At 46.1% G+C, this 25,154-nt stretch overlaps 1 protein-coding gene across 3 annotated transcripts; it reads left to right on the forward strand.

Annotated features, from left to right (window-relative positions):
• Nucleotides 1–19: 19 nt before the first annotated feature.
• Nucleotides 20–23,317, forward strand: LOC100471209 (cytochrome P450 2B4). 3 transcript variants are annotated; one of them, XM_019804276.2, is made up of 9 exons: nt 20–827; nt 1,582–1,744; nt 1,836–1,985; nt 2,641–2,801; nt 3,189–3,365; nt 4,325–4,466; nt 5,672–5,859; nt 8,103–8,244; nt 22,374–23,317. In XM_019804276.2, the coding sequence occupies exons 1-9, from the start codon at nt 663–665 to the stop codon at nt 22,601–22,603; spliced, it is 1,518 nt and encodes a 505-aa protein (XP_019659835.1). In that variant the 5' UTR covers nt 20–662; the 3' UTR covers nt 22,604–23,317. The 3 variants fall into 3 exon arrangements, with proteins under 3 accessions (XP_019659835.1, XP_019659836.1, XP_002923758.1); XM_019804277.2 differs by having other exon boundaries at nt 22,932–23,310; XM_002923712.4 differs by lacking the exon at nt 22,374–23,317 and adding an exon at nt 11,985–13,102.
• Nucleotides 23,318–25,154: the final 1,837 nt, after the last annotated feature.

A 25,154-nucleotide genomic window follows, 5' to 3' on the forward strand; every position in this document is an offset into this window, starting at 1 on the left:
GGGATCTTTCTGGAAAGTGAGAACTTCTTCGCTGCCATGTCAGCTCCAAGAATGCAGAATGGTTGCTGAAGAATGAATGGATGGATGGATGGATGGATGGATGGTTGAATCAGGCAATCCCAAATGCACCCAACAAGGAGCTAGCCTTCCCCCATCAGACTTTACCTTTTTCTTTATACCTCACTTTCTTCTGATGCCCAGAACAAATCCCTGTTCCCAAGAACAAGATGCACCAATTCTGCCTTCCAGATATTCTCAGTCCCTCATGATGCAATGGCACCCTCTGAGAAAATTGGCCAAGAGCCATCCTTGCGGTGCAATGATCCCTCACCAGCCCCTACATGTTCCACCACCTGGCACCACTACCCTTCCTTCAGGAAGGTATTCCAGGTTCAAGGGCATTGCCTGCTAAGATACCTCCAGCCAGCCAGAGGCCAATAGAAAGCTGGCTCTGGGACCATGTGAGATGTTAAACATCCTGGCTTCTGTAGCCCCTGTCACCTTTGGGCTCCCTGTTGCCATGGGAGAGTTGCCAAGAGCTGTCTCAAGGCAGATTTATGACACACCCGCCCCCACCAACCACACGGGAAAAAGTGACAAGAAACAGAGCAGCCTCCCTTTAAAGAGGGACAGCAGGATGGAAGGCAGACACAGCCAGGACCATGGCACTGTCAGCCCTCCTGCTTCTCACTGTCCTCGTTGGCCTCTTGCTTCTCTGGGGTTACCCAGCCTCCCGGGGCCGCCTCCCTCCAGGACCTTGGCCCCTGCCCTTCCTGGGGAACATTTTGCAAATAGACAACCAGGGCTTTCTCAAGACCTTCCAGATGGTGAGATGGGGAGGGGAAAGGGGGTGGAAAGCAGGAGGTGAGTGGACAGGTAAGAGCTCACAGGCAGTAAGGCTGTTGGGGTTCAAACTGTGGTTGGGACTTTGCAGGCCAGCTTGGGCATTGTCTTCTTCCAGCCTCCATCTGCCATCTGGCCCAATATGTGCATGAGAGAAGCTTCTGGAATTCCTATAAGAAGGAATGCAAGGAAGGTAGACTGGAGGGAGAAATTATGATGATAGATGTGAGGCTTTGAGCTGTGTCCAGCAGCAGTTGGGAGGGAGAGTACTAGAGGTCACGTGTGAGGAGTCTCCATTATTTTTTTTAAAGATTTTATTTATTTATTTGAGAGAGAGAAAGCGAGCAGGAGCCAGGGGAGGGGCAGAGAGAGAGGGAGAAGCAGACCACCTGCTGAGCAAGGAGCCCGATGTGGGGCTCGATCCCAGGACCCCGGATCATGACCTGAGCTGAAGGCAGATGCTTAACCGATTGAGCCACCCAGGTGCCCCAAATCTGTCATTTTTAAAATTCCAAGCTGGGAGAGTCTTGGAAAAGCTGAGAGAGGAGAACATTTGAGGCAAGGGCGTATGAGAGAGGCTTGGATGAGGCCACAGAGTTCGGGTCTCCCTTCTTCCTTGATAAGGATTCAGTGGGGACGGGTGGTGGCGGTTAGGCTAGGCTGAGGGTGTGAGCCAGGGCCAAGAGGGGAGACTCTTCTCTTGAGTGAGAGACTGAGAGCTGGACCCTGCCTCCACAGCTGCGGAAGAAATACGGGGACGTCTTCACAGTCTACCTGGGACCCCGGCCTGTTGTCATCCTGTGCGGGTACAAGGCAGTGAAAGAGGCTCTGGTGGGTCAGGCTGAGGCTTTCTCCGGCCGCGGGCACATCGCCATCATTGATCCCATCCTCAGGGGAAAAGGTGCATGGGGCATGGGGGTGGGGAGTGGGGAAAAGATGAGGGGACCCCTCAGGTGTCCTTCCAACCTTTCCCTCCATGCCCCACCAATCAGGTGTGGTCTTCGCCAATGGAAAGTCTTGGAAGGCCCTTCGGCAATTCTCTCAGCTCACCATGAGGGACTTCGGGATGGGGAGGCAGAGCATTGAGAAGCGAATCCAGGAGGAGGCTCAGTGTCTGGTGGAGGAGCTGCGGAAATCCCGGGGTGAGCCCAGGGGCCAGGGCAGGGGGTGGACGGGCAGGCAGGGAGTGGGTGAGATGGGGACAGAAGGACCCAGAGACAGAGACAGAGAGATGCAGAGACAAGTTCAGGGAAAGGGAGAAGGAGACAGAGACAGAAAAAGAGAAAGAGGATGAAGAAAACAGGGATGGAGAGAGGAAAAGGCAGAGAGAGCAGACGGACAGAGAAAGCAAGTCAGAGGGAAAACCCAGGACACTGACAAAGATTGATCCAGAAGAAGAAACTATAAGGAAAGGACTTAGAAAGAAAAGGGTAAAGAGAGGCATAGAGTCAGGGGAGACACAAAGTGACAGCAAGGCCAAGGAGAGGGCCATGAAGACAGGGACACGGAAAGAGAGAAGACAGAGAAGGGGCTGACTCTCAAACAAAGAGTCAGAGACAAGACCAGAGAAAGACACAGGTGCACCAAGGAAGTCAGATCCAGACAGAGCCCAAGAAAACCACGGGACGCAGAGCCCGAGATGTCCAGAAAAAGGCGTGATAAGAGACCCAGCGAAAGTCAGGCTGGCCAAGGGAAAGAGAAAGAAACCAACCAACCAAGCTGAGATGGCATCAGTCAGGTCAGAGCCTCCCAGAAGGACCATGTAGGGCCCCACTGTGACAGAACTCCTATTCACAGGGGCCTATCTGGATCCCACCTTCTTCTTTCACTCCGCCATGGCTAACATCATCTGTACTATCATCCTTGGCCAGCGCTTTAATTACCAGGACCCCAGATTCCTACACTTGCTACATTTAATGAATGATCTCTCCGATATTAGCAGCTCTTTCTACGGCCAGGTGAAGCCAAAGTTTCCATGGTGGGCCAGGAATTGCGGTGGGTGGACCCTGGGCAAAAATCAGATGCTTTTTGTCCTAACACTGGTGCAAGAAGGCATCAAAAGGTAAGAAGTCAGACTGGAGGGAGGAAATAGGCCTCAGGAAAGGGAGGCCTATGAGAGAAGAAATCCCAGTAGAGGAAAGTATGATGGGGGGAGAGGGCATCTCTTCACGCACCACTGAGCGTGTGTATCTGTGTGCATGTTTGCTCAACTGGGAGGCACATTCCCCAAGACCAGGGGGTGAATTAAGCCCTTCAGATATTGCTGTGCTATGCAGGGTACAAATTCAACCCTGCAGCATCAGCCCAGAGAGAACAGACTCTGGGACCTCCTCGCTTCCCTGTAGATGTTTGAACTCCTCTCCGGCATCCTGAAACACTTTCCTGGCATCCACACTCGCTTGTACAGCAAAATTCAAGAAATGGAAGATTTTGTCGTTGAGAGCATCGAGAGGCACCGGGAAATGTTGGACCCCAGCACCCCGAAGGACTTCATTGATTCCTTCCTGGTCCGCATGGACAAGGCAAGGGCCGAGCTGGATGGGGGAAGTGGATGGGAAACAGAGTGATGGGCACACCACTGACACTGAACTAATATATTTGGGTATGATGTGTGTGACTTTTAAACGTTGAAATACTTCCGTACAGATTGGTAAGAAAGCCACTAGTCCACCCTCCCTTCCCACCTCTCAGACCTTCCTCAGCTTCCCCAGGCTCTCCTGGAACGCATGTTATGAAGTAGCAGCTAAAAGCCCTCGCTACCACCTGCCCCCCACAGGGGGTCTTCGAGACCCTTCTCCACCTCCTCCCATTCTAATTAGTCAAAGGCCCGTGTCTGTTCTGATTGGTCAGAGGCTTGTGTCTGTTCTGATTGGCCAGAGGCTTGTGTCTGTTCTGATTGGCCAGAGGCTTGTGTCTGTTCTGTGGCCAGAGGCTTGTGTCTGTTCTGATTGGCCAGAGGCTTGTGTCTGTTCTGATTGGCCAGAGGCTTGTGTCTGTTCTGATTGGTCAGAGGCTTGTGTCCGTTCTGATTGGTCTGGTAAGCGCCCTGCTGGTCGTTAAATATATTCAGTATCACCCCTGGGTGGACAACTGCAAGGAAAGCAAGACACTCGAAGACAGGATAACAACAACCAAAAAATATTAATCCCTAACATTTACTGAGTATTTACAAACATAATATCAAAACAACCCCAGATGATGACTAAGGCATAGAGAGGTTAAACTCCAGAGCCCAGCCTCTTGCCACATTGTTGGCCTTGAATAGAGAAAAAAGGAAATACCAAGAGGGAAAAAAAAAAAAGAAGAAAAAGAAAGAAAGAAAGAAAGAAAGAAAGAAAGAAAGAAAGAAAGAAAGAAGAAAGAGAAAACAAAAAAGAAAGAACTGGTTGAGAGTAAGATGGAAGTGGGCAGGGAGAAAAGACCCAAAAGTTGAGCATCTTCGCAAGGAGAGATGTTAAGGATTGTCTGTGGCTATTCCCAGGAGAGCTCTGATCCTGAGAGTGAGTTCCACTATAAGAACCTTGTCTACACGGTTCTTTCGCTGTTTTTCGCCGGCACGGAGAGCTCCAGCAACACTCTCTTGCATGGGTTACTACTCCTTCTTAAGAACCCTGATGTTTTAGGTGAGCTGGGCTTATGGGCGGGGGTGGCAGAAAGAGTTGAGGGTCTTGCAGCCATGCTGGGGGCTGGTCGTGGGATAGGTGCAGACAGACGACTGTCGTCAAAGATCCACCCCTGTAGAGACTGGTAGCTTATTATAAAGCTTTGCTGCTAACAAAACACTTTGAAGTCGACAGGGTAATTTACAGTTTACAAACTGTTTTTCATTCAGTGAAGCCCCTATGGTTTGAAAGGTGCTTTCATTCTTATAAAGTATATAAGGTGAGTTGTAANGGGGGGTAGAGGGTTTGGGGGGTGGGCAGAAAGAGTTGAGGGTCTTGCAGCCATGCTGGGGGCTGGTCGTGGGATAGGTGCAGACAGACGACTGTCGTCAAAGATCCACCCCTGTAGAGACTGGTAGCTTATTATAAAGCTTTGCTGCTAACAAAACACTTTGAAGTCGACAGGGTAATTTACAGTTTACAAACTGTTTTTCATTCAGTGAAGCCCCTATGGTTTGAAAGGTGCTTTCATTCTTATAAAGTATATAAGGTGAGTTGTAAAATGCCTTATGGTTTAGGAAGCATGCTCCAGTCACAAGGAGTACCACTCACAAAGCATTTTGCAGTCTACAAAAGCACATGGCTCTTGACAGAACACTTTGAGGTTAACAAAGAACTTGACTCTTTGGAGTATATATTGCTGATTTACAACTAATTAAAAAGCCCCTGCATTGGTTCTCAGGCAGACAGTCTGCAGATCAGATTGGAGAAACTCTTATCTAATCAAATGCCCCTATTTTACAGGTAATCAATTTGAGGGCCAGAGTGGGGAAGTGGCTTATTCAAGATCACATAACAAGTCACTGGGACAAAAGGATATGACACCAGTCCCAGCCACACCCATTTTTAGTTAAAAAAAAAAGAAAAAAAAAAAAGAAAAAGGTAGCCTTAAGTGTTGAATGAATTTCCAACCACCCATCATTACCCAAGTGATCCCCACTCGTACCTAGAGTGGAAACATCAGACAAGACTTACCTGCAAGGAAGCCATTGACTTTCTTTCACTATCCTCTCATTGAGAAGGAACGATAACCCAACATCTTAGGAAAGAGTTCACAAGACGCCTCCCCACCCAGTCTGCAGGTCATCTTTTGTGTGACTTTGTTGAGCCCACTATTATTGGCATTCACTGGTGTTACTCCCTCCTTCCATCCTTATCATTTTTAGAGAAAGTCCAGATGGAGATTGACAGAGTGATTGGCTCACACCACCTCCCAGCCCTTGAAGATCGGGCAAAAATGCCTTATACAGATGCCGTCATCCACGAAATTCAGAGATTGGGTGATGTCATCCCCCTTGGTATTCCCCGCTCTGTCATCAAGGACACTCACTTCCGGGGATATCATCTCCCTAAGGTGAGGCCACAGGATCTTGGTCTAGTCTTATGGTTCATGTCTCTGGTTGATGGATCACAATGAGAATTTTTTCCAGATTTCTATGGGAGGGAGAGAGAATTTAGAAATGTAGAAAAGTCCTCTCCCTTCTGTTATTTTTTTTAACCTTTATTAGATGTTGGATACACTGGGAAAAAAACTATATACTATTGAAATATGTATTACAATAGAGCTGTCTTTTAAAAACAAAAAACTATTTTGTCATCTCCTCTACCTTCCTCCTTCATGAGAAGACATTCAAAGTTTGGTGTTTCTCTTTCCATAATTTCTTTAAGTTTATATGGACATGTACTCCATATATATACACACACAGATGAGCTTATATTTTTTAAGGGTTTATTTATTTGTTTGAGAGAAGGAGAGCACACATGGGGGGAAGAGCAGAGGGAGAGGGAGAGAGAGTCTTAAGCAGACTCTGGGCTGAGTGCAGAGCCTGATGTGGGGCTCCATTTCACGGCCCTGAGATCACGACCTGAGGTGAAACCAAGAGTCAGATGGTTAACTGTGCCACCCAGGTGCCCCGATCTGGTTCATATTTTACCTATCACCTTGAAACCTGTGTGTCCAGCGTGCCGGTCTCCTTCCCCTCCTGTCTTCAAGTGCATATCATTGCAATGTGCTACTTATCTTTTATTGTGTGTTTGTGTGTGTGTGTCTTTCTTTTCATGCTATAACAATAGTATGCTGTCAATACCTATAGTCCTAACTCACTTTTTCCGTGGTTGCACATGTTCCCAAGCATAGGTATACCTGGGGGTAATATTCACAATATCTAATCACCTAATGGGCACTAACCCGTGAGAATACAGGCACACCTCGTTTTATTGTATGTTGCTTTATTGCAATTTGCAGATATTGCGTTTTTACAGATTGAGAGTTGTGGCAACTCTGCATCGAGCAAGTCTCGGTGTCATTTTTCCACCAGCATTTGCTCACCTCATGTCTCTGTGTCATATTTTAGTAATTTTTGAAATATTTCAAACTCTTTCATTATTAATGTATTTGTTATCGTGATCTATGATCCGTGGCTTTCTGAGATGAAATCCACTCTTGATGAACATGTTAAGATTGTTGAAATGACAGCAAAGGATTTAGAATATCACATATTCTTATACTCTGTGCTTATATGATAAAGCAGTGGCAGGGTTTGAGAGGACTGATTCCAATTTTGAAAGAGGTTCTACTGTGGGTAAAACGCTATCCAACAGCATCACATGCTACAGAGAAATTGTTTGTGAAAGGAAGAGTCAATCAATGAGGCAAACTTCATTGTTGTCTTATTTTAAGAAATTGCCACAACGAGGGGCACCCAGGTGGCTTAGTCAGTAGAGCCTGCGACTCTTGATTTCAGGGTCATGAGTTCAAGCCCCATGCTGGGCATACAGCTTATTTTAATTAAAAAAAAAGAAGAAGAAGGAAAGAAAGAAGAAAGAAAGAAAGAAAGAAAGAAAGAAAGAAAGAAAGAGGGAGGAAGGAAGGAAGGAAGGAAGGAAGGAAGGAAGGAAGGAAGGAAAAGAGGGAGGGAGGGAGGAAGGGAGGGAAGAAAGGAGGAAGAAATTACCACAGTCACTCCAAACATCAGCAACCACCCCCCTGATCGGTAAGCAGCCATCAACATTGGGCAAGACCCTTCGTCAGCAAGATTATGACTTGCTGAAAGCCCAAATGATGGTTAACATTTTTTTTTAGCAATAAAGTATTTTGAAATTAATTAATTTTAATTGTTAAACTTTTTTTCAGATATAATGCTATTGCATACCTGATAGCCCATAGCATAGTATAAACATAACTTCTATATGCACTGGTAAATCAAAAAATTCATTTGATCCACTTTATTGCACCACCCACTTTAATGCAGTAGGCTGGGAGCACACGTGCAACATGTCTGAAGTATGCCGGTAGATCCCCGCTCTTGTTTTTGAGTTGGATCCTTGAAGGCTTCTGCTGAGCCAAACGTGAAACTTTTAGTTGATGGATTATGGGTCTTGGGGAAGAGGGGACGGGGTAGTTGGTGGGGATACCTGGAAGGCTTGAGACACAACTAGTAACCAAATGGGACAAAATTATTCAAAATATCAACCATCAAATGTAGACCCGTACAATGGATGATGGTGATTATTAATCAATTGTGGATGTACCCTAGCTGATTCAGCCACTCCTTGTTCATGCCCATTTGGGTACTCTTGGCTTTGACACTCTCGTAGGACACTACTGTGTATCCCATCTTGAGCTCTGTCCTCCATGACCCATGCCACTTTGAGAAGCCAGAAGCCTTCCACCCTGGCCACTTCCTGGATGCAGAGGGCAACTTCAGGACGCAGGGAGCCTTTATCCCATTCTCCCTAGGTAAGCTGGGTCCTTCCTCACCTTTTGAGAGCTCCCGCTCACCACCTCCCCTTTGTGTGACTTTCTCCCTTTGTCCAACCCCAAACACTGTGTGAAGATTTTTGAAAAGATGAGGATTCTGAAGGAAGGGAAAAGCAAGAAATCTACAGAGACAAAGATGGTGCGGGGAGAAGGAAAAGGAGGGGGTATAATGGGGAACAGAGAGACTAAGTCAATGATGGAGCTGAAGGGAGAAACAAAGACACACATGCCCTCACATTCTCACACAAAGAACAGACAAACGAATGATCCATCATTGAGCATCTGCTGTGTGCCTAGAATTGAGAAAGGCATTTGAGCTTTTCTTTCAAAATAAAAAGAACTTTATTGTTTATTTCTAATTTTTATACAAGCAAGGAAACAATAAAATTGAAAGTGAAAATCACCTGTAATTCACTACCAAAATCAGACTGGTTTAGAAAAAAAAAGTCTAATAGGTGTTATTAACTGATTCATGACTTGGGAAGCATCCCATCTAGCAAGTAGAGAAGAGCTCCAAAACCCGGAAATGTTAATATCACAGAGGATGTCCTTCCAAATTTTTTGTTAAATATATACACACACAAAGGTAGATGATGGGTAGATAGATAGATAATAGGTAGGTAGATAAAGGGAAGGGAAGAAGAAAAAAGAGAACAATAGGGAAGGGAAAAGAGGAAAGGGAATTGCTTTATTTCTTTTTAGCCAGTTGTTAAAATCCAAGCCTCAGACTAGAATGAGGCCCAGGAGGCACTTAGGACAAAAAAATATAAGGAATATTCACTCACTGTTATAGTTATGCAAGTGCCTTGATTCACCCATCAATTAATTCAACTTTTAGTCACTGACTTGAAATTTATCATATGCTAACATTTTACATCTCCTTAGGTCTATTCCTGGCTTACTTACACTGACCCATACCCACACTGATTCACTGATGGGTCTTTTCTAGTTATCCCACACTATTTGGATTATTATACCTGTATAATAACTTCTATTATTTTACAGGGTCTAGTCCCCCTCCATTACTCTTCTTTCTCCGATAGTTACATGGTTCTTGTAACATGTTTTGTTTTTCTTCCGGGAAATACTTTAGAAATTTTTTTCAAGGTCTCAAAAAATCCCACTGGAATTTTACTAGGATTAACTTAAATTTGCAGAGTAATTTGGATAGCTTTGACAACTTGAGAAACTTCAGATACTTGAGATATCCCAGACAAAACTAGAGAGTGTGTCCACTGAATCAACTCTTGTATGACCTGGTGGCATCTTGGAATTTTGTTTTCTTAATTAAGTTCTGCATGTTTCTTGCTAAATTTATTTCTAAGAAACACAGGAGGAGATGGTGGCTATTGTTCATCGAGCCTCTTTGTCTTCCTCAGCTCATGCTTCCATAACAAAGTGACAAGGACTGGGGGACTTAACCAGCTAACGTATTTTCTCACGGTTCTGGAGGCTGGAAGTCTGAGATCAGGGTGTCACTATGGTTGGGTTCTGGTGAAGCCTCTCTTCTTGGCTTGCGGCAGGAGAGCGAGCTCTGGTGTCTCTTCCTCTTTTCTCAAGGACACTAATCCCATCATACAGGCCCCGTCCTTGTGACCTCACTGAAACACAGATTCCTCTGGAAGTCCTCTTCTCCAAATACCATCACACTGGGAGGTAGGGCTTCAACATATGAATGGGGGGGGGGTTGGGATTCAGCCCATAGCATTCTTTTAACATAGTATTTTAAATTGTTCTAATTAGTATATCAGAAACCCAGTGAGTTTTTTTAGGCAGGATATTTTTGTCAAAACTGGACAATATCCTTATATTACTTTTAGTGAGAACAGTTTTTCATTTATTCTCTTAGGTTTTCCAGGTAATTGGTGTTAGCATCTGCGCATGACACTATTTTGATGTAATTTTCTCTTATGTTAAATCCGTATGTTGTCCTGTTTTTCCTAATGTCATGGGCTAATGCTTCCAGAATCATGTTAAATAATAGTAGCAATAGTGAGCGATCTTGTCTAATTCTTAACTTTAAGAAGGAATATTTTCTTTTTTTCTATTAAGCTTATTGCTGGCTATGGCCCTTTCCAGATATTTTTGGTTTTTCTATCATATCTCTTTCTCAATTTTTAAATCCAAATAAGGAAAGACCCTTTTCTCCTCTGTTTTACATCAGATTCTTCATTTTTAAAGATTTATCTATTTAAAAGAGAGAGAGTGCGTGCTTGCCTGAGGAGGGTGAGGGGTAGAGAGAGGGGAAGACAGAGAATCTCAAGCAGACTCCGTGCTGAGCACAGAGCCTGACTGAGGCTCAATCCCAGGACCCTGAGATCACGACCTGAGCGAAACCAAGGCTTGGATGCCTAACTGACTGAGCCACCCAGGCGCCCCCCATTTTTACACATTTTAATCAGGATTTGGTTTGGGTATTCTTAAATATCTTTTCAGCTCCTGTCATGATGGTCAAGTTGTTTTTCTCCTTTGATCTGTCTAAAAACTAGTAGATGTCTTAGTGTTGAATCGCGTGGTCCCATAGAGCTGGAATGAGAGAGGCAAGGCAGGACATGTGAGGCTGTGATAAACAACCTGAATATCCCAGCTTAAGGCCAACAGGTTAATTTCACGCTCAGGCAACATGCCGACCCCAGGCCATCACAGTCCTGTAGAGGTGGGGGCAATTGGAGCCTATCCTGACATGTGCATACATCAGCAACACCTATCAATTCAGCCCTCATTTCACTGGACAAAGCAAGCCCTATCCAAACCCAACACGCAGAGATGTTTCATGCACCCAAAAACGGGCCATGGTGATTTGTGAACGATCATTCACTTTACCACACTGTGAAAGGCAGCTTTCTGGGCCCCCACCCTCTCCCACTGAGGGTGCGGGCCATCTGGACTCAGGACACACTGTGGCCCAGCCCAGAGACATGTTTCCTGCCCACCCTTAGTGATGCCAGTAGACACAAGCCTGTGCTGAAGTCAGGACGACACTGAGGGCTCCATCTGGATGGGACACTTTTGTGGTGGTTGACCCCATCCTGCAGGGAGATAGAAGAGGCAGGGTGCGATTCTGAATGTTTATCAAGCATGACGGGGCCCACCAACCAATTGGAACTGCCATTGGTTGGGGTGTGGGGACTGGGTCTGGGAGGCTTATGCTGTAAGTGCTGATGGTGGGTAGATCTGCCAAGGTGACCAGAAGAGTGGGACACTCAGAAGCTTGGAGCAGCGGCTGCACATTGAGGGTTCAGAAGTAGTTCTATGTTTTAATAGCCTGCTCAGTACTGGGACCCGCCTACTGCATATTGCCCCAGGCCCAGGACCTCAGAGGCTTCAGTTCCCCTTTACCTCTCTCTCATGATTTCTCATACCCAGGGCACACTAGCAAGATTTTTCCCACTATTTGCACATTTTCTCCAAAAACTGGCTGAGCTGAGAATATACTTAACCAGAGATACACAGAGAAAGATAAAGAACTCCTAACAGGCAAGGACTGTGGGTCGAGAGAGATAGAGGAGGGCACAGTATAGGACAGGATGAGAGAGGTGGGACCAGAAAGAAACAGGAATGCACACACTGTTGTTGCTGGTATTGAGGACAAGAATAGAAATACCTCACATGTAAATCTACATAAACAAGCATGCAAATGTCCTGGGAGAATGGAAGTAGGGCAACTGAGTGCTCCTGAGGGCTCCCCCAATGACACATCCCCCCCTTCACGTCCTCAGGAAGACGCCTCTGTCTGGGTGAGAGCCTGGCCCGCTCTGAGCTCTTCCTGATCTTGACCTCGGTGCTGCAGAACTTCACCTTGGGATCTCCCAAGGCCCTGGAAGACATTGACATCACGTCCCAGAGGAACGGGCTGCTGAAAATGCCCCCTGAGTTCAAGCTCTGCTTCCTGCCCCGCCAGGGAGTGGGACCAGGGACGCAGATCCCCTAAGAGCCCTTCCATCTAGCCCCCACCTCTACCCACAGGGCATCTGTGGAGGCGTTCTGACTCCTCCCTGCTCACTCTCTCCTGGGGAAAGTCCCTTCTGTAGTCTCTCCCTTGTCCAGCCTGCTGTCTTCACTGCTCATCCCCAGATGGCCTGCACTGTTGATGGAGGGTTAAACCTTGGGCTTCAGGGCCAGGAAACACCTTCGGTAACTTGGAGTCATCACCATCCATAGTGCAGTTGGGGAAACTGAGGCCCACACCTATATCCAACCACCCCCCCAACCCTCCGGTTCTTTCCTTGAGTTCAAAAGGCCACTTCAGCCCTCAGCCTCTGCTCTGTGTGACTTTAAAACACTTCCCATATTTCTCTGATCTTATCCATCAAAACCAGTGAGATCAAAATAAAGTTCCACTCTTTCTGGACCCAATGGCTATCTGTGTTGCCATACTCTTTTTTTTTTTTTCTGAGCTAAAATTCACCTAACAGAAAATTAACCACTAACCACCTTAAGTATACAATTCAATGGCATTTAGTACAATCACAGTATCATGCAACCATTGTCTTTGTCCAGCGTCCAATCATTTTTATCCCCACAAAGGAAACTCTGTACTTTTGAGGGCTGAATAATATTCTGCCAAATGGAAACACCACATCTAGTTTATCCCTTCATCTGGTAACTGGCATGTGGGTTTTTGACAGCTTTTGGCTCTTGTGAACGGTGCCACTGTGGACATTTGCATGCAGGGTGGCCCTGCATTTGTTTTACTCTCCATTGGGAATGGAAGGCAGGTGTTCAGTTTCCACCTCAGACCTGAGACTCCAGAAGGACAGGGCCAGCCTTCCCTCCCAGACAGTCCTCACAGGTGGCATTGAAGATTAAATGAGACAGTACGGACAGAGTGGCTAGAACAGGGCTTGGCACCAAGTGAGTACCATTGAAGTGTCTGACAATAAATAAATCCTGGGACGCCTGCATAGCTCAGTCGTTAAGCGGCTGCCTTTGGCTAAGGTCGTGATCCCAGGGTCCTGGGATTGAGCCCCACACCGGGCTCCCTGCTCGGCGGGAAGCCTGCTTCTCCCTCTGCCTGCCTCTCTCCCTGCTTGTGGTCTCTTGCACTCTCTCTCTCTCTAGTAAATAAATAAATAAAATCTTTAAAAAAAGTAAATAAATCCCCCAGAAGGTGACGTCACTGTCCTGAAGGCAGAGCCTGACATACCAGAGCCCAGTGACTCCCAAGGCTGAGCTCTTGACACTGGGGTGCCATGAAGAGGGGGTGCTGTCCCATCAGCCCTGTGCTTTGGTTTTCCTCCTGTCCCATGCTGAGGGGCCACTCAAGGCATGTCTGGAGTGAAACTATTTCACGGAAAAGGGTGGGAGGGGTAGCTAGCTCCTATGCCCGAGAAGATGGATGTGGGGACAGGGGGTCCCAGTCAACCAAAGTAACTCCCCTTCCCTGTTCCATCTTTTCTGTCTCAACCCGAGGCAGGTGCTTTGTCTCAGTGCTCAGAAAAAGGGAGACTGGGGTCTGGGGTGGGTGAGGGGTTTACTGCATCTCAGGTTATGGTCTTTAGACAGTCTGAGCTACACCTTCACAGATGAGGGATGGGTCATGGTTGACGTCACACGTGGAGCTAATCAGTGTTCCTTCCCTTCCCTACTGGGGCCATGGACAGTAAGATTCAGGTTCAACCAGGGCAAGTGGCCAGAAGGAAGCTGTGGAAGCTACACTCTAACTTTATTTATTTATTTTTAAAGATTTTATTTATTTGTCAGAAAAAGAGAGAGAGCACAAGCAGGGGGAGCAGCAGACAGAGGGAGAAGCTGACTCCTTGCTGAGCAAGGAGCCCGATGCGGAACTCGATCCCAGGACCCTGGGATCATGACCTGAGCCAAACGTAGACGCTTAACCAACTGAGCCACCCAGGCTCTAACTTTATACTCTATACTTTAGGAGGAAAACAGGGCATTGGTCTTTCCTTCAAGGGCTCTGGCCGGTGGCTGAGCTGTGTGGGATTGAGGTTATTCAAGAGCAGCTGGTGGAAGAACAGTCCGGGGATCCTCCAGCAGGGATGAGATTGGGTTGCTGGCACTAGGCTCACGGGGAATCAGTGAGTGGAGGGTGGAACAGAGAGAGCCAGGTAGAAACTACGGCCTTTTAGGACCTTGCCTTGGAAGTCCGGCAGTGTTACTTCCTCTGAATTCCATGGGCCAAGGCAGCTATGTATTCCACCCTGATTCCAGAGGAGAGAAAGAGATGACATTGCATAGCCAACAAATTACTTACTTAACAAAGCAGGTGACCAAGAACAAACACGCACCTATTTACAAATTACTGTTTAGTGTGCTCGGTACTTTACACTGTGTAAGAGATTTTGCCTCTTGTCAATAATTTATTTTAAAGCACGGAGCAGTTTATCTTCCCAAAATATAAAGTGTTTTGCAGTTTAAAAGGACTTTATAATTACAAAGGAATTTGACGTGGACAGGTTGTTTTGCATTTAAAAATATTATTTGCCTTCTGCAAAACTCTTTGAGGTATACAGAACTCCTTGTTGTTTACAGAACATTTTGTAGTTTTTAAGTAGCTTGACATTTACAAAGCACTTTACCATTTACAAAGATTCCAGATGGCACATGGGATGGAGTATTTGTAAACGCTGTGTGTGATTTGTACAGCATTTTGTTACATAAAAATTTTTCTGTTTACAAAAGATCTTAGCAGAGTGTCCGGGTGCATTGTAATACAGTGATTTTTCCATTCTACAAAGTGCACATTTATTAGTTCCTTTGTAACATTCACAGAGAAGTTGCCATTCGCAAAGGGCTTTATTTCTACCTATAGAACAAGTCAAAATAGAACAGCACTTGCTGAAGGCTTAAACGTTTCCAAAGCAGTTGGGGAGCAGTTGACAAGCCCTCCAGCTTTCATCTGATGCTAAGGTGGGGATTAGGTAGCAAACCAGGGAGACGTCCCTGCCCTACTGGAACTGACATCAAGTGGGGGAGAAAATAAATAAACAAAATCATGGCAGACAGTGATAAGCGCTATGAAGAGAGCTTGGAACTGGAGAAGATAGGAAACAAATAGGAAGAGGTGGGGAGCTAATTTAGAGCAAAAGTTTTCGGTCACAGAACACTGCAAAAGACACCCCCCACCAACTGGCCATCTACAAAGTGCTTTCCTGTTTACAAAGCACTTTTGAAGTCATCGTCACACTTGACTCTTTAGATACCTCTGGGAGATAAGTAAATATCATAAACTAGTCTTGATCCTGGAAGATGTTCTCTAGACCAACCCTATATCTCAGACATTAGGATCTAAGGAGGGAGGTGGTTATCCAGTATCTCAAAAGAGATCAGTAGGGTGGGAAAAACTTGGAATCCAGGATTCCAGACTCTTCATGACTTCCCCCACTCCATCACAGCACATGTTTACAAAAATGAGCTGGAATTAAAAATCAAAGGAATGTCCATATAGGACTTTTATTCATACAACACTTGATTTTACTAAATAGTGGCTGTCTGAGACCTGGCTTTTGATCTTATGGGTTAGAGTATGGAATGGACACGCACTCAACCATTTGGTACCAATTTTTCCAGACTCACCAGTCCTTCTAAGGCTTTCTTGGAAGGCTGCTCCTTGTCAGTGAGGTTCCCCAAGACTTACTTCATTAAAGAGAAGTACAGGAAGAGGTTTATGAGGTGATTGTCCTGCTCACCCACAAGCACTTGATGACCTAGAAAAAATGTCTGAACTAAAGCTGTTCCTCGTGAGATCCAGAGACCCTGTAACATCCCCCTTGTTGAAGTGCTTTGCCATCCCATTTAGTCTCAGTTTTAGCAATAATTCACCCCCATGACAAGACTAGCTCGGGCCAGGAAAACTTGGAATGAAGGTCTTTATCCTGAGAGACTCTGTTGTTCACTGACGTGCACCGAGGGTTTTCTCCCAGGCTTTCTTTGGAAGGAGACTGCGTAACTCTCCTAGGATTGCTCAATCCCAGGATACACCCTACCCTAACCTCAGTCCTTTATGGTTTCACTGTTGTGAGGAGTTAGACATCTTCTCTCTTAGCCTAGATGAGGAAGAGACATTAGAGGAGGATCTGGTCTTTAATCCCGTCTCTTGAGGTAAGCAGATCACCTCTACCCTCCACTCACAGGGAGTTGGTGTTGGGACTGACTTCTCCCACTGGACCAGGGAGAGGCACTGGGCCTTTGTTCTGTATTTTTTTCAGTCTTCTTATGGGAAACAAGTGGACAAATTTTACATATAAGAAAGAGATGAAATATGATTTAAAAATATATATCTAGTAGTTGTTCCTGATTCCTGAGACTTGGTTAGTCTAATGAGTTGATTCCTGGTGGGCCCTGAGATAGGATGGTGGCTGGTCAACCAGAATGACCAACTACATGATTAGGGAATTGGAACTTCAAGCTAGTCTGACTTCTGGGAGGGAGGAGGGGGCTGGAGACTGAGTTCAATCAAATGACCAATGATTTAATCAATCACTCCTGTATAATGAAACCCAGGCAAAAACTGGTTTATCCTCACCTGGCTGATGAACATACTGGTGTGCTGGGAGGGTGCCCATATTCTGCAAGGAGAGGGCATGGAATTTCTGCATCTCTTTGCTTTATTTGTTCTTTCCTCATTTGGCTGCTCTTGAGTTGTATCCTTTAGAGTAAAACTAGTCCTAAGTATAGTGCTTTCCTGGGGTGCCTGGGTGGCTCAGTCGTTAAGCGTCTGCCTTCAGCTTAGGGCGTGATCCCAGGGTCCTGGGCTCCAGCCCCACATTGGGCTCCCTGCTCAGTGGGAAGCCTGCTTCTTCCTCTCCCACTGCGCCTGCTTGTGTTCCCTCTCTCACTGGCTGTGTCTCTCTCTGTCAAATAAATAAATAAAATCTTAAAAAAAAAGTATGGTTCTTTCCTGAGTTCTGTGAGTTTTCTGGTGAATTAGTCAATTAATGAGAAGGTTGTAGGAAGCCCTTAATTTGTAGCCAGTTAGGCAGAAGCGTGGGTGGCCTCGGGATACCCGAAACTTGGAGGTAGCATCTGAAGTGGGAGCAGTCTTGTGGGATGGAGCCCTTAAATCTGTGAAATCTGACCCTAACCCTAACCCCAGGCGGTTAATGTCAGAATGGAATCGGATTGCAGAACACCTTGTTGGTGTCAGAGAATGGATGACAAGACAGACACAGGAGCAAAGGGAATGTGTGAGGAAAAGAATTGGGGAAAGAGGACAGAGAGGAGGAGAGGCAAAGGAAAGGAAGGGCAAGACTAGAAGGAGGGGGAATAGTCGGTAATAGTGTGACAAAGATACACAGGAAGATGGTGAATGAATGAACGAATGAATGAATGAATGAATGAAATGAACTTTTATGTGCCAGGCAATGTAGTAGGTGTGTTCATATGGTTTGAGAGTGTGTGTATATATATATATATATATATATATATATGATTGTGTGTATTTATATATATATACACACACACACATACATATATATGTATATAAAAATGCCAGAGAATCTTTTTTTTAAGACCTTAATCCAACTGAAAGTCTGGAGTCCCTCAGTCTCTCTGGGGCCCAGGCTGATGGGGAAGCAGCTACTTGAGGCATGCTCCCCTGCTGCAGATGATAGCAGCATAAGAAGCTACCCAACCTGGGGCACTTGGGTGGCTCAGTTGGTTATGCGTGTGCCTTCCGCTCAGGTCAGGATCCTGCAGTCCCAAGGCTGAGCCCCACATGGGGTTCCCTACTCAACAGGGAGTCTGCTTATCCCTCCGGCCACACTCGTGGGCACGTGCGCATGCTCTCTCTCTCAAATAAATAAATAAAATCTTAAAAAAAAAAAAAGAAAGGAAAAAGAAGCTAACCAACCTGGCCCAGCCAATTTAAAGCACCTGCTTGCATTCCATTGGTTAAAGAAAGTCACGTGATCAAGCCCAACATCAGTGGAGTTGGGCTATATATTCCTCCCCCAATGGAAGGCATTGCAGAGGTACTTGGCAAAGGAAGTGGGTGTATAGGTTTGCAACAGAAGAGTGAAAATTTGGGAACAACTTTGTCTCCTTCAGAGAGTAAGGCTCTTTCCTTACCCAGCCACCATAGAGCCAGAGGGCAAGCACCTAAACTAATCTAATCTATATTCATCAAGTGCTCGTTGAGTCTTGTTTGAGTCTCCAGTGATTGACAAGGAAGGATGGAATATTTGGAGGTCAGCCATCAGCACCTGTGGATTCTATGACTCATTTACAGCCTTCCAAGGCCTCTTTCTCTGCTCAGGATAGCAGAGTCAAGCCTACCACCTGTACTAAGAGCTTCTGCCACTTCTTGCCTCTAGAGCGACTCTTCTCCAAGGGCCCACACTTTCCACCCGTTCCGCCCTGTACATTACTTAGAGTATCCATTCTTCCTAAGTCATCCGGTAGTTTATTTTTTTAAATCCACACATTCAAACATTCATTTAAGCCGTCAGCAACATGAGTTCTGCCAGAGTCCATCTTTGTAGACCCCTTCCCCTCAGGCCTTTCTTGTTACAACAGTTTTAGGGACCCCGGAGAATTCAGTACTTAGGAGAGAGTCCAGAAGATATTTGGAAAAGTGTTCCAGAAGGGAAGACACCGGATAGTATTTGCCTCTGAGAAGAGGGCTGGTTGGTTCCTTCTGCATAAGTTTCCATGATTTATATCATGGGACCCTGTTCCCTTGCCCAAAGTTTCCACATCTGCACCAAAAGAGGGCAGCTTTCTAGAGGCTGGATGGGTGGTCAATGAGATTGACAAAAATCTGGCCAGAGGAACATTTTGAAATTATTCCCTGCCCTTAGTCTCTTCCAAACGGATGTGTTAAGCAGTCATATAATTTTTACTATATTACTTCACCTTCTTGGCCACAGTGGTTTGGACTAAGGATGATCTTCTCACACGGTGAGAGGACAAGGAAACAATCCATGGGTTATATCAACCAAATTCTCTTTTTTTGACACTATGAACCCAAAGTCACTTTGCTTGAGTAAGGCACAATGCCAGGGAAAGCCGGAGACACATTCATTCTATAGTTTGTGAGTTCACATTAAAAGCCATTTACAAAGGGGTGCCTGGGTGGGCTCAGTCGGTTACGTGTCTGACTCTTGGTTTTGGCTCAGGTCATGATCTCAGGGTCATGAGATTGAGCCCCATGTCAGGCTCCCTGCTCAGCGGGGAGTCTGCTTGAGATTCTTTCTCCTTCCCACTCCCTCCTCCTCTGCTCCTCCCCTCATTTACACATGCTTGCACTCTCTCTTTCTCTCTCAGATAAACGAGTAAATAAAATCTTTAAAAGCCATTTAGAAGAAGTTGATCTACAGAAAGGGGAATAAGTAGGCATGTTGAGTGAAGCAAAACAGGCTATGAGTGCCCAGAGAGAGAGACTGAGATACAACCTTAATTCCCATAATGGGCGCCATGAAAGTACTTTCTGTATTTTCACTTGCATTTCCTTAACTGGCTTAATTAAAAGGGAGAGTATTCTAGATGGGTCTTGCTTCATCAGCAGCCGAATCAGACCCTTCATCCACCAGACTCAAATAGAGACAAGTCGGGAAGTCAGACCTATACTCAAGAGAAGGGGCATCAGACTCCAGCTCCAACTGGAGGAGTGTCGAAGTGTTCAGAGGCATTTATAAAAACCAACATGAAGTTGAAAAGGTTTGGGAGGGAAGGAGGTCGTGGGCCGCTGCTCGCGCTGCTAAGGAGTGGTGGCCTCTCTGGCGTGTGGCTCTTCCTCCTGGAGCTGAAGAAATGGGGAGACTTCCACAAACCTCCAAGGTGTCTGATGCTGCAGAGGAAGGAATTCTATGGAAAGAGAAGGAAGGGCGCCTGAACAGAGGGAGAAACAAATGCACAAAAGCTGTGGAGGTGGCAGCTTCACAGAGAGCCAGGAGGAAGTAGAACTTCATGTTGACACCATCTTCCAATAATTGCTCCTATTAAGAGATAACGTATTTTTTCTCACTGGGGGTGAAGCTCTTGTGCCACTGTTTTGGTACAATGTGTATCTATCGTTTGTTTTGGCTCTTCCAGCTCCCATTCCCCCTTCTTCAGGACTTAGCTCCGGGTATCTCCCCATCCCTACTGGATGAAATATCTATTTGGGGGCTGATCAAGTTGCCCGTGCAAGTTCCCCTGGGCCACATGACCCACATGACCCCATCAAGCACTCCTCCCTGGACTTTGGATTTTGAGTGGTCGAATGATTCAAACAGGAGAGCCCAGACTCCTGACCATGGCTTCTAGACCTAGCAAGACTCACCTCCTACTGCATCCCCCATAAGGCACCACACCCCAGTCCCACCGGCTTCTCTGTTTCCTGAACCCCAGATGCCCTTTCGGGCTGAGAGCTGCTGCACCTGCTGTTTCTTTGCCTGCAATTCTCTTTCCTCTTTATTTTTCAGCTGGCTTCTCTTTCATCCTCCAGACCTCTGCATAAATGCTCCTCGTAAGATTGAATCAACGTATTTAACGTAGCCCTCCAATTAAATTACTTTTCATTTCCTCACTCTGTTTTATTTTCTTGGTTACACTCACTAGCCAACACCTTGTTTATGTGGTACTTTGTTTATTGTCTACTTCCTCCACACTGTGATGTCACTCCCTACGGCATCTGCAGGGCCTGGCCCATAGTAAGAGCATGTGTTTTTTTCCCCTTTTATCTATTAATGTGATGGCTTACGTTGATACATTTCTTAATATTGAAACATCTCCTGATTTTAATTTTTTTTACTCGTTATTTTTTTAGAGAGGGAGAGGGGAGGGGCAGAGGGAGAGGGACAGAGAGAATCTTAAGCAGGTTCCATGCCCAGCATGGGACTCAATCTCATGACCCTGAGATCATGACCTGAACAGAAATCAAGAGTTGGACACTTCACCGACTGAGCCACCCGCGTGCCCCATAAACCACATTTCTTTCTTTCTTTCTTTCTTTCTTTCTTTCTTTCTTTCTTTCTTTCTTTCTTTCTTTCTTTCTTTCCTCTCTTTCTTTCTTTTTTTATGATTTTATTTATTTAGGGCAACTCCGTTGGGTCCCCTCCCTCTTTGGGAGCTTTGTACTATCACTTTGCTATCACTCAATAAACCTTGCTTTCCTGCCCACCAATATATATATATATTTGAGAGGCAGAGAGAGCACAAGCAGGAGGCAAAGGTAGAGGGAGAAGCAGACTCCCCGCTGAACAAGGAGCCTGATACGGGACTCAATCCCAGGACCCTGGAATCTTGACCTGAGCCGAAGGCAGACGCATAACTGACTAAGCCACCCAGGTGCCCATAAGTCATGCTTCTTAACTAAACAAATAGGAGGGGCACCATCTATGCCATGCTGTAGGCTGGCGGATGCAGCCGGAGGAGGCATTGCCACAGCCGTACCGACCTGCACACCCCCTGGGAGTGAACCCAGGGGAGAATCCTGTTCTCTTTCTGCCTGGCTTCTGGAATAAAAACTGACATCTTTGGGAGAAAGCCCCTGGATTCCTCGACAATTTGGGAAGGAGAGGTAAACACTGGATTTTTGCTAATATAGGCATGTGAGATCTCAAGTGATTAACTAGAAAACAAAGGTGGTGTACTGTGTATGTTTTCCCCAAATTAAGCCGTTGACGCCCTAACCACCAATGTGATGGTATTGGGAGATGGGGCCTTTGGGAGGAAACTAGCTAGTTTGGTTTTTTAAAAGATTTTATTTATTTATTTGGCAGAGAAAGAGAAAGAGCACAAGCAGGGGGAACAGCAAGCAGAGGGAGAGGGAGAAGCAGGCTCCCCACTGAGCAGGGAGTCCAACGTGGGGCCCGATCCCAGGACCCTGGGATCATGACCTGAGCCGAAGGCAGACCCTTGACTGAGCCACCCAGGCATCCCTGGAAATTAGGTTTAGTTGAGGTCATGTGGGTGGAGCCCCCAGGGTGAGATTCGTGCACTTATAAGAAGAAGAAGTAGAATGCCTGGGTGGCACAGTGAGTCAAGGGTCCGACTCTTGGTTTTGGCTCAGGTCAGGATCTCAGAGTCGTGAGATTGAGCCCCATGTTGGGTTCTATGCTTAGTGTGGAGTCTACTTAAAGACACTTCCTCTCCCTCAGCCTCTCCTCCCCATGTGCACACTCTGTCTCTCTAAAATATATAAATGAAATCTTTTTTTTTTTAAGAAGAGGAAGAAATAGCAGGCCCCATGTATCCTCTCTTGCCGTGTGAAGATGGAGAAGGCAGCCATCTGCAAGCCGGAAGTTGCTCATTGAGAAATGAATCTGCCAGCACCTTGAGCTTGGACTTTCCATCCCCCAGAACTGTGATAAATAAATGTTTAACCCACACAGTCTGTGGTTTTGTTGTGATGGCAGCGGAGCTGACTACAATGGGCACCAGGCTCATACCCTAACCTGATGAAGTAGGCCAGGCCGCTGTGGTTTCACTGTACCCACTGGGCACGTTTGTCTGCATGGTGATGGTCGAATTTCCACCTGTATCCTAGCTACCCAGTCTACCTAGTCTCCCGTGTTTCCGCTTTACTGTGGCTTTACAGTTTACACGGCTTAGCTTATGAGAACAGAACAACACAGAAGAGATATCCTTGGCCCAGATATCCTGGGCTCACCTGCATCCACTTGGACCATCATGGTCCAGGCCAAGGAAAACTGGAAGCATCTGAAGAATCTCAGAGGTCTTAGAAGCTCCCGACATGGTTCCAGTTCTGACTCTCTCTCCAGGTTCTGCCTATGGTTCCCTCCGTGGTGTATGAAGTGGACGTGGCACATAACAGCCTGAAAGACACGTGACAGATGGCCAGCAGGTGGTAGGCGTGTCCTGAGTGTACTTCTTAATGCATCCACAACGTTGGGTGCTCTCCCAGAGGAACACGCCGTTCACTTCTGTCTACTTAGATGACTGTCTTCATGCAGTTCCCGGCTGTTGCAAGTTGAGTTCTTTGGGAAGCAGACTCTGATACAGAGTTTTATGTGCAGGGTATTTATTAGGGAGTGTTACTGGGATCAACCAACAACTGCAGAAGGGAGAGAAGGAAGCAGGAGTGGGTGGAGGGAGACGTTAAGCTCTGTTGAAGATACAGCACCAGCCTTGGCCAACTCCCTGGGTGTGTGGAGCAAACACAGACCATTAGAATTGCCCCACATCCCCATTATTCACTGAAGTGGGCTGTCCTAGGAAGGGCATGACCTTGGGTGAGGTGGCCCTCTCTCTCTCTCTCCCTCTCTCTCTAATTTTTAAAAATATTTTATTTATTTATTTATTTATTCATTTGGGGGGTGGTGGGAGGGAGAGAGAATATGAAGCAGACTCAGCACTGAGCACAGAGTCTGGTGTAGGGCTCGATCTCACAACTGTGTGATCATGACCTGAACCAAAACCAGACGCTTAACCAATTGAGCCACCCAGGCGGCCCGCCTCTCTGATTTTTATAGAAAGTTTGACTCAACATACGTGTTCTAGCAAAGAGGCAATATACAGGAGAGATTGCTGTAGACTACTGCTGTAGAAACAAACACGATGCTGGAAAAGGAGGTAAAATAAATGGAATTTACTGATTCTATTTTCCTGCACTTGAACCTAGACAGGCAGTCGGCATTAGCTCCAAAGTAAAGGAAAACAAGGAAGAGACTGAAATAACAACATAGAAACTAATATCAGCATCAGTGAGATCACTTGCCAACTCACCCAACATAATAATTTGAAAATTATCGGGGCCTTGAAAATAGATGTTCAAACCAAAGCTTTCCCATGAATGTTTGTAGCAGCTCTATGCACAACAGCCAAGAAGTGGACACAACCCAAACAGCCATCGACAACAAACCGTGGTCTATCCATACAATGGAATAGTATTCAGCCATGAAAAGGCACAAAATTCTGATTCATGCCACAACACTGAAATGTGTCAAAAGCCTTGAAAACATGTTAAGTAAAAGAAGCCAGTCACAGAAGACCATATATCATAGTTGACCCTTGAACCACGTGGGGGTGAGGGGCACCAATCCATATATAACTTTGACTTCCCCCCAACTTAACTACTAATATTTACGGTTGACCAGAAGTCTTGGCGATAACATAAACTGTTGATTAACACATATTTGGTGAGTTATATGCAGTATATATTGTATTCTTACAGTAAAGGAAGCTAGAGAAAAGAAAATCTTATTACGACAATTACAAGGAAGAGAAAATACATTTGCAGCACTGTATCGTATTTATTGGGGAAAAAAATCCACATATAAGTGGACTTGCATTTCAAACCCGTTGTTCAAGGGTCAACTGTGTATGCTTTCATTTACACGAAATGTCCAGAGTAGACAAATTCATAGAGACAGACCTTAGACTAGTGGTTGCCAGGGGCTGGGGAGGGGACTGGGGAGCGGCCGCCTGATGGGTTTGGGATTTCTACTTGGGGTGGTGAAAATATTCTGGAACTAGGTGGTGATAATGGTAGCACAGTAGTGTGACTATAGTTAACGCCACTGAATTGTACACTTTTGAGTGGGTACAATGGTAAACTTTGTGTTATGTGTATTTTGCCAAAATAAAAAAATAAAATACTATAAACTTATTGGGTCCTATGGTAGTCACAGTGTCCAGCACTCCTCCCCTCGCTGCCCCTGCCAGCCTCTCCCTTCTGTGGCCTCATGGTCGTTCCCCGCCCCCCGCCCCGTACCCCATGGCCCTTTCACTTGGGGGAAGGCAGACCCCAGAGAAAGAAGTCGGGTATGGGACTTCTAAACATCAGGGCACAGCAAAGACGGTGGTGCTTACTTGGGGAAATCCTGGCAGTCCCAACTCAGCCGCCCGAGGAGCCTCCCCAGCCTCCCCAGCCACTTCCCCGCCGCCCGGGCCCTGCTGTTGCAGCCCTCCTCCTGCAGGGGGCGCACCAGCCCGGGGTTACCCGCCTTGCCGCGAGCTCACGTCCGGCACACCCCGCCACTCCT

The sequence above is a fragment of the Ailuropoda melanoleuca genome, chromosome 12 (assembly GCF_002007445.2).
Source record: "Ailuropoda melanoleuca isolate Jingjing chromosome 12, ASM200744v2, whole genome shotgun sequence".
Classification (NCBI taxonomy): Eukaryota; Metazoa; Chordata; class Mammalia; order Carnivora; family Ursidae; genus Ailuropoda; species Ailuropoda melanoleuca.

Excerpts from the sequence above, each read along its gene's own strand:
- LOC100471209 (XM_019804276.2), top strand. The coding sequence starts at position 663 with ATGGCACTGTCAGCCCTCCTGCTTCTCACTGTCCTCGTTGGCCTCTTG. Across the intron at positions 1,745-1,835 it reads TCCCATCCTCAGGGGAAAAG|GTGTGGTCTTCGCCAATGGA; the intron begins GTGCATGGGGCA and ends CCCACCAATCAG. Across the intron at positions 4,467-5,671 it reads TAAGAACCCTGATGTTTTAG|AGAAAGTCCAGATGGAGATT; the intron begins GTGAGCTGGGCT and ends TATCATTTTTAG.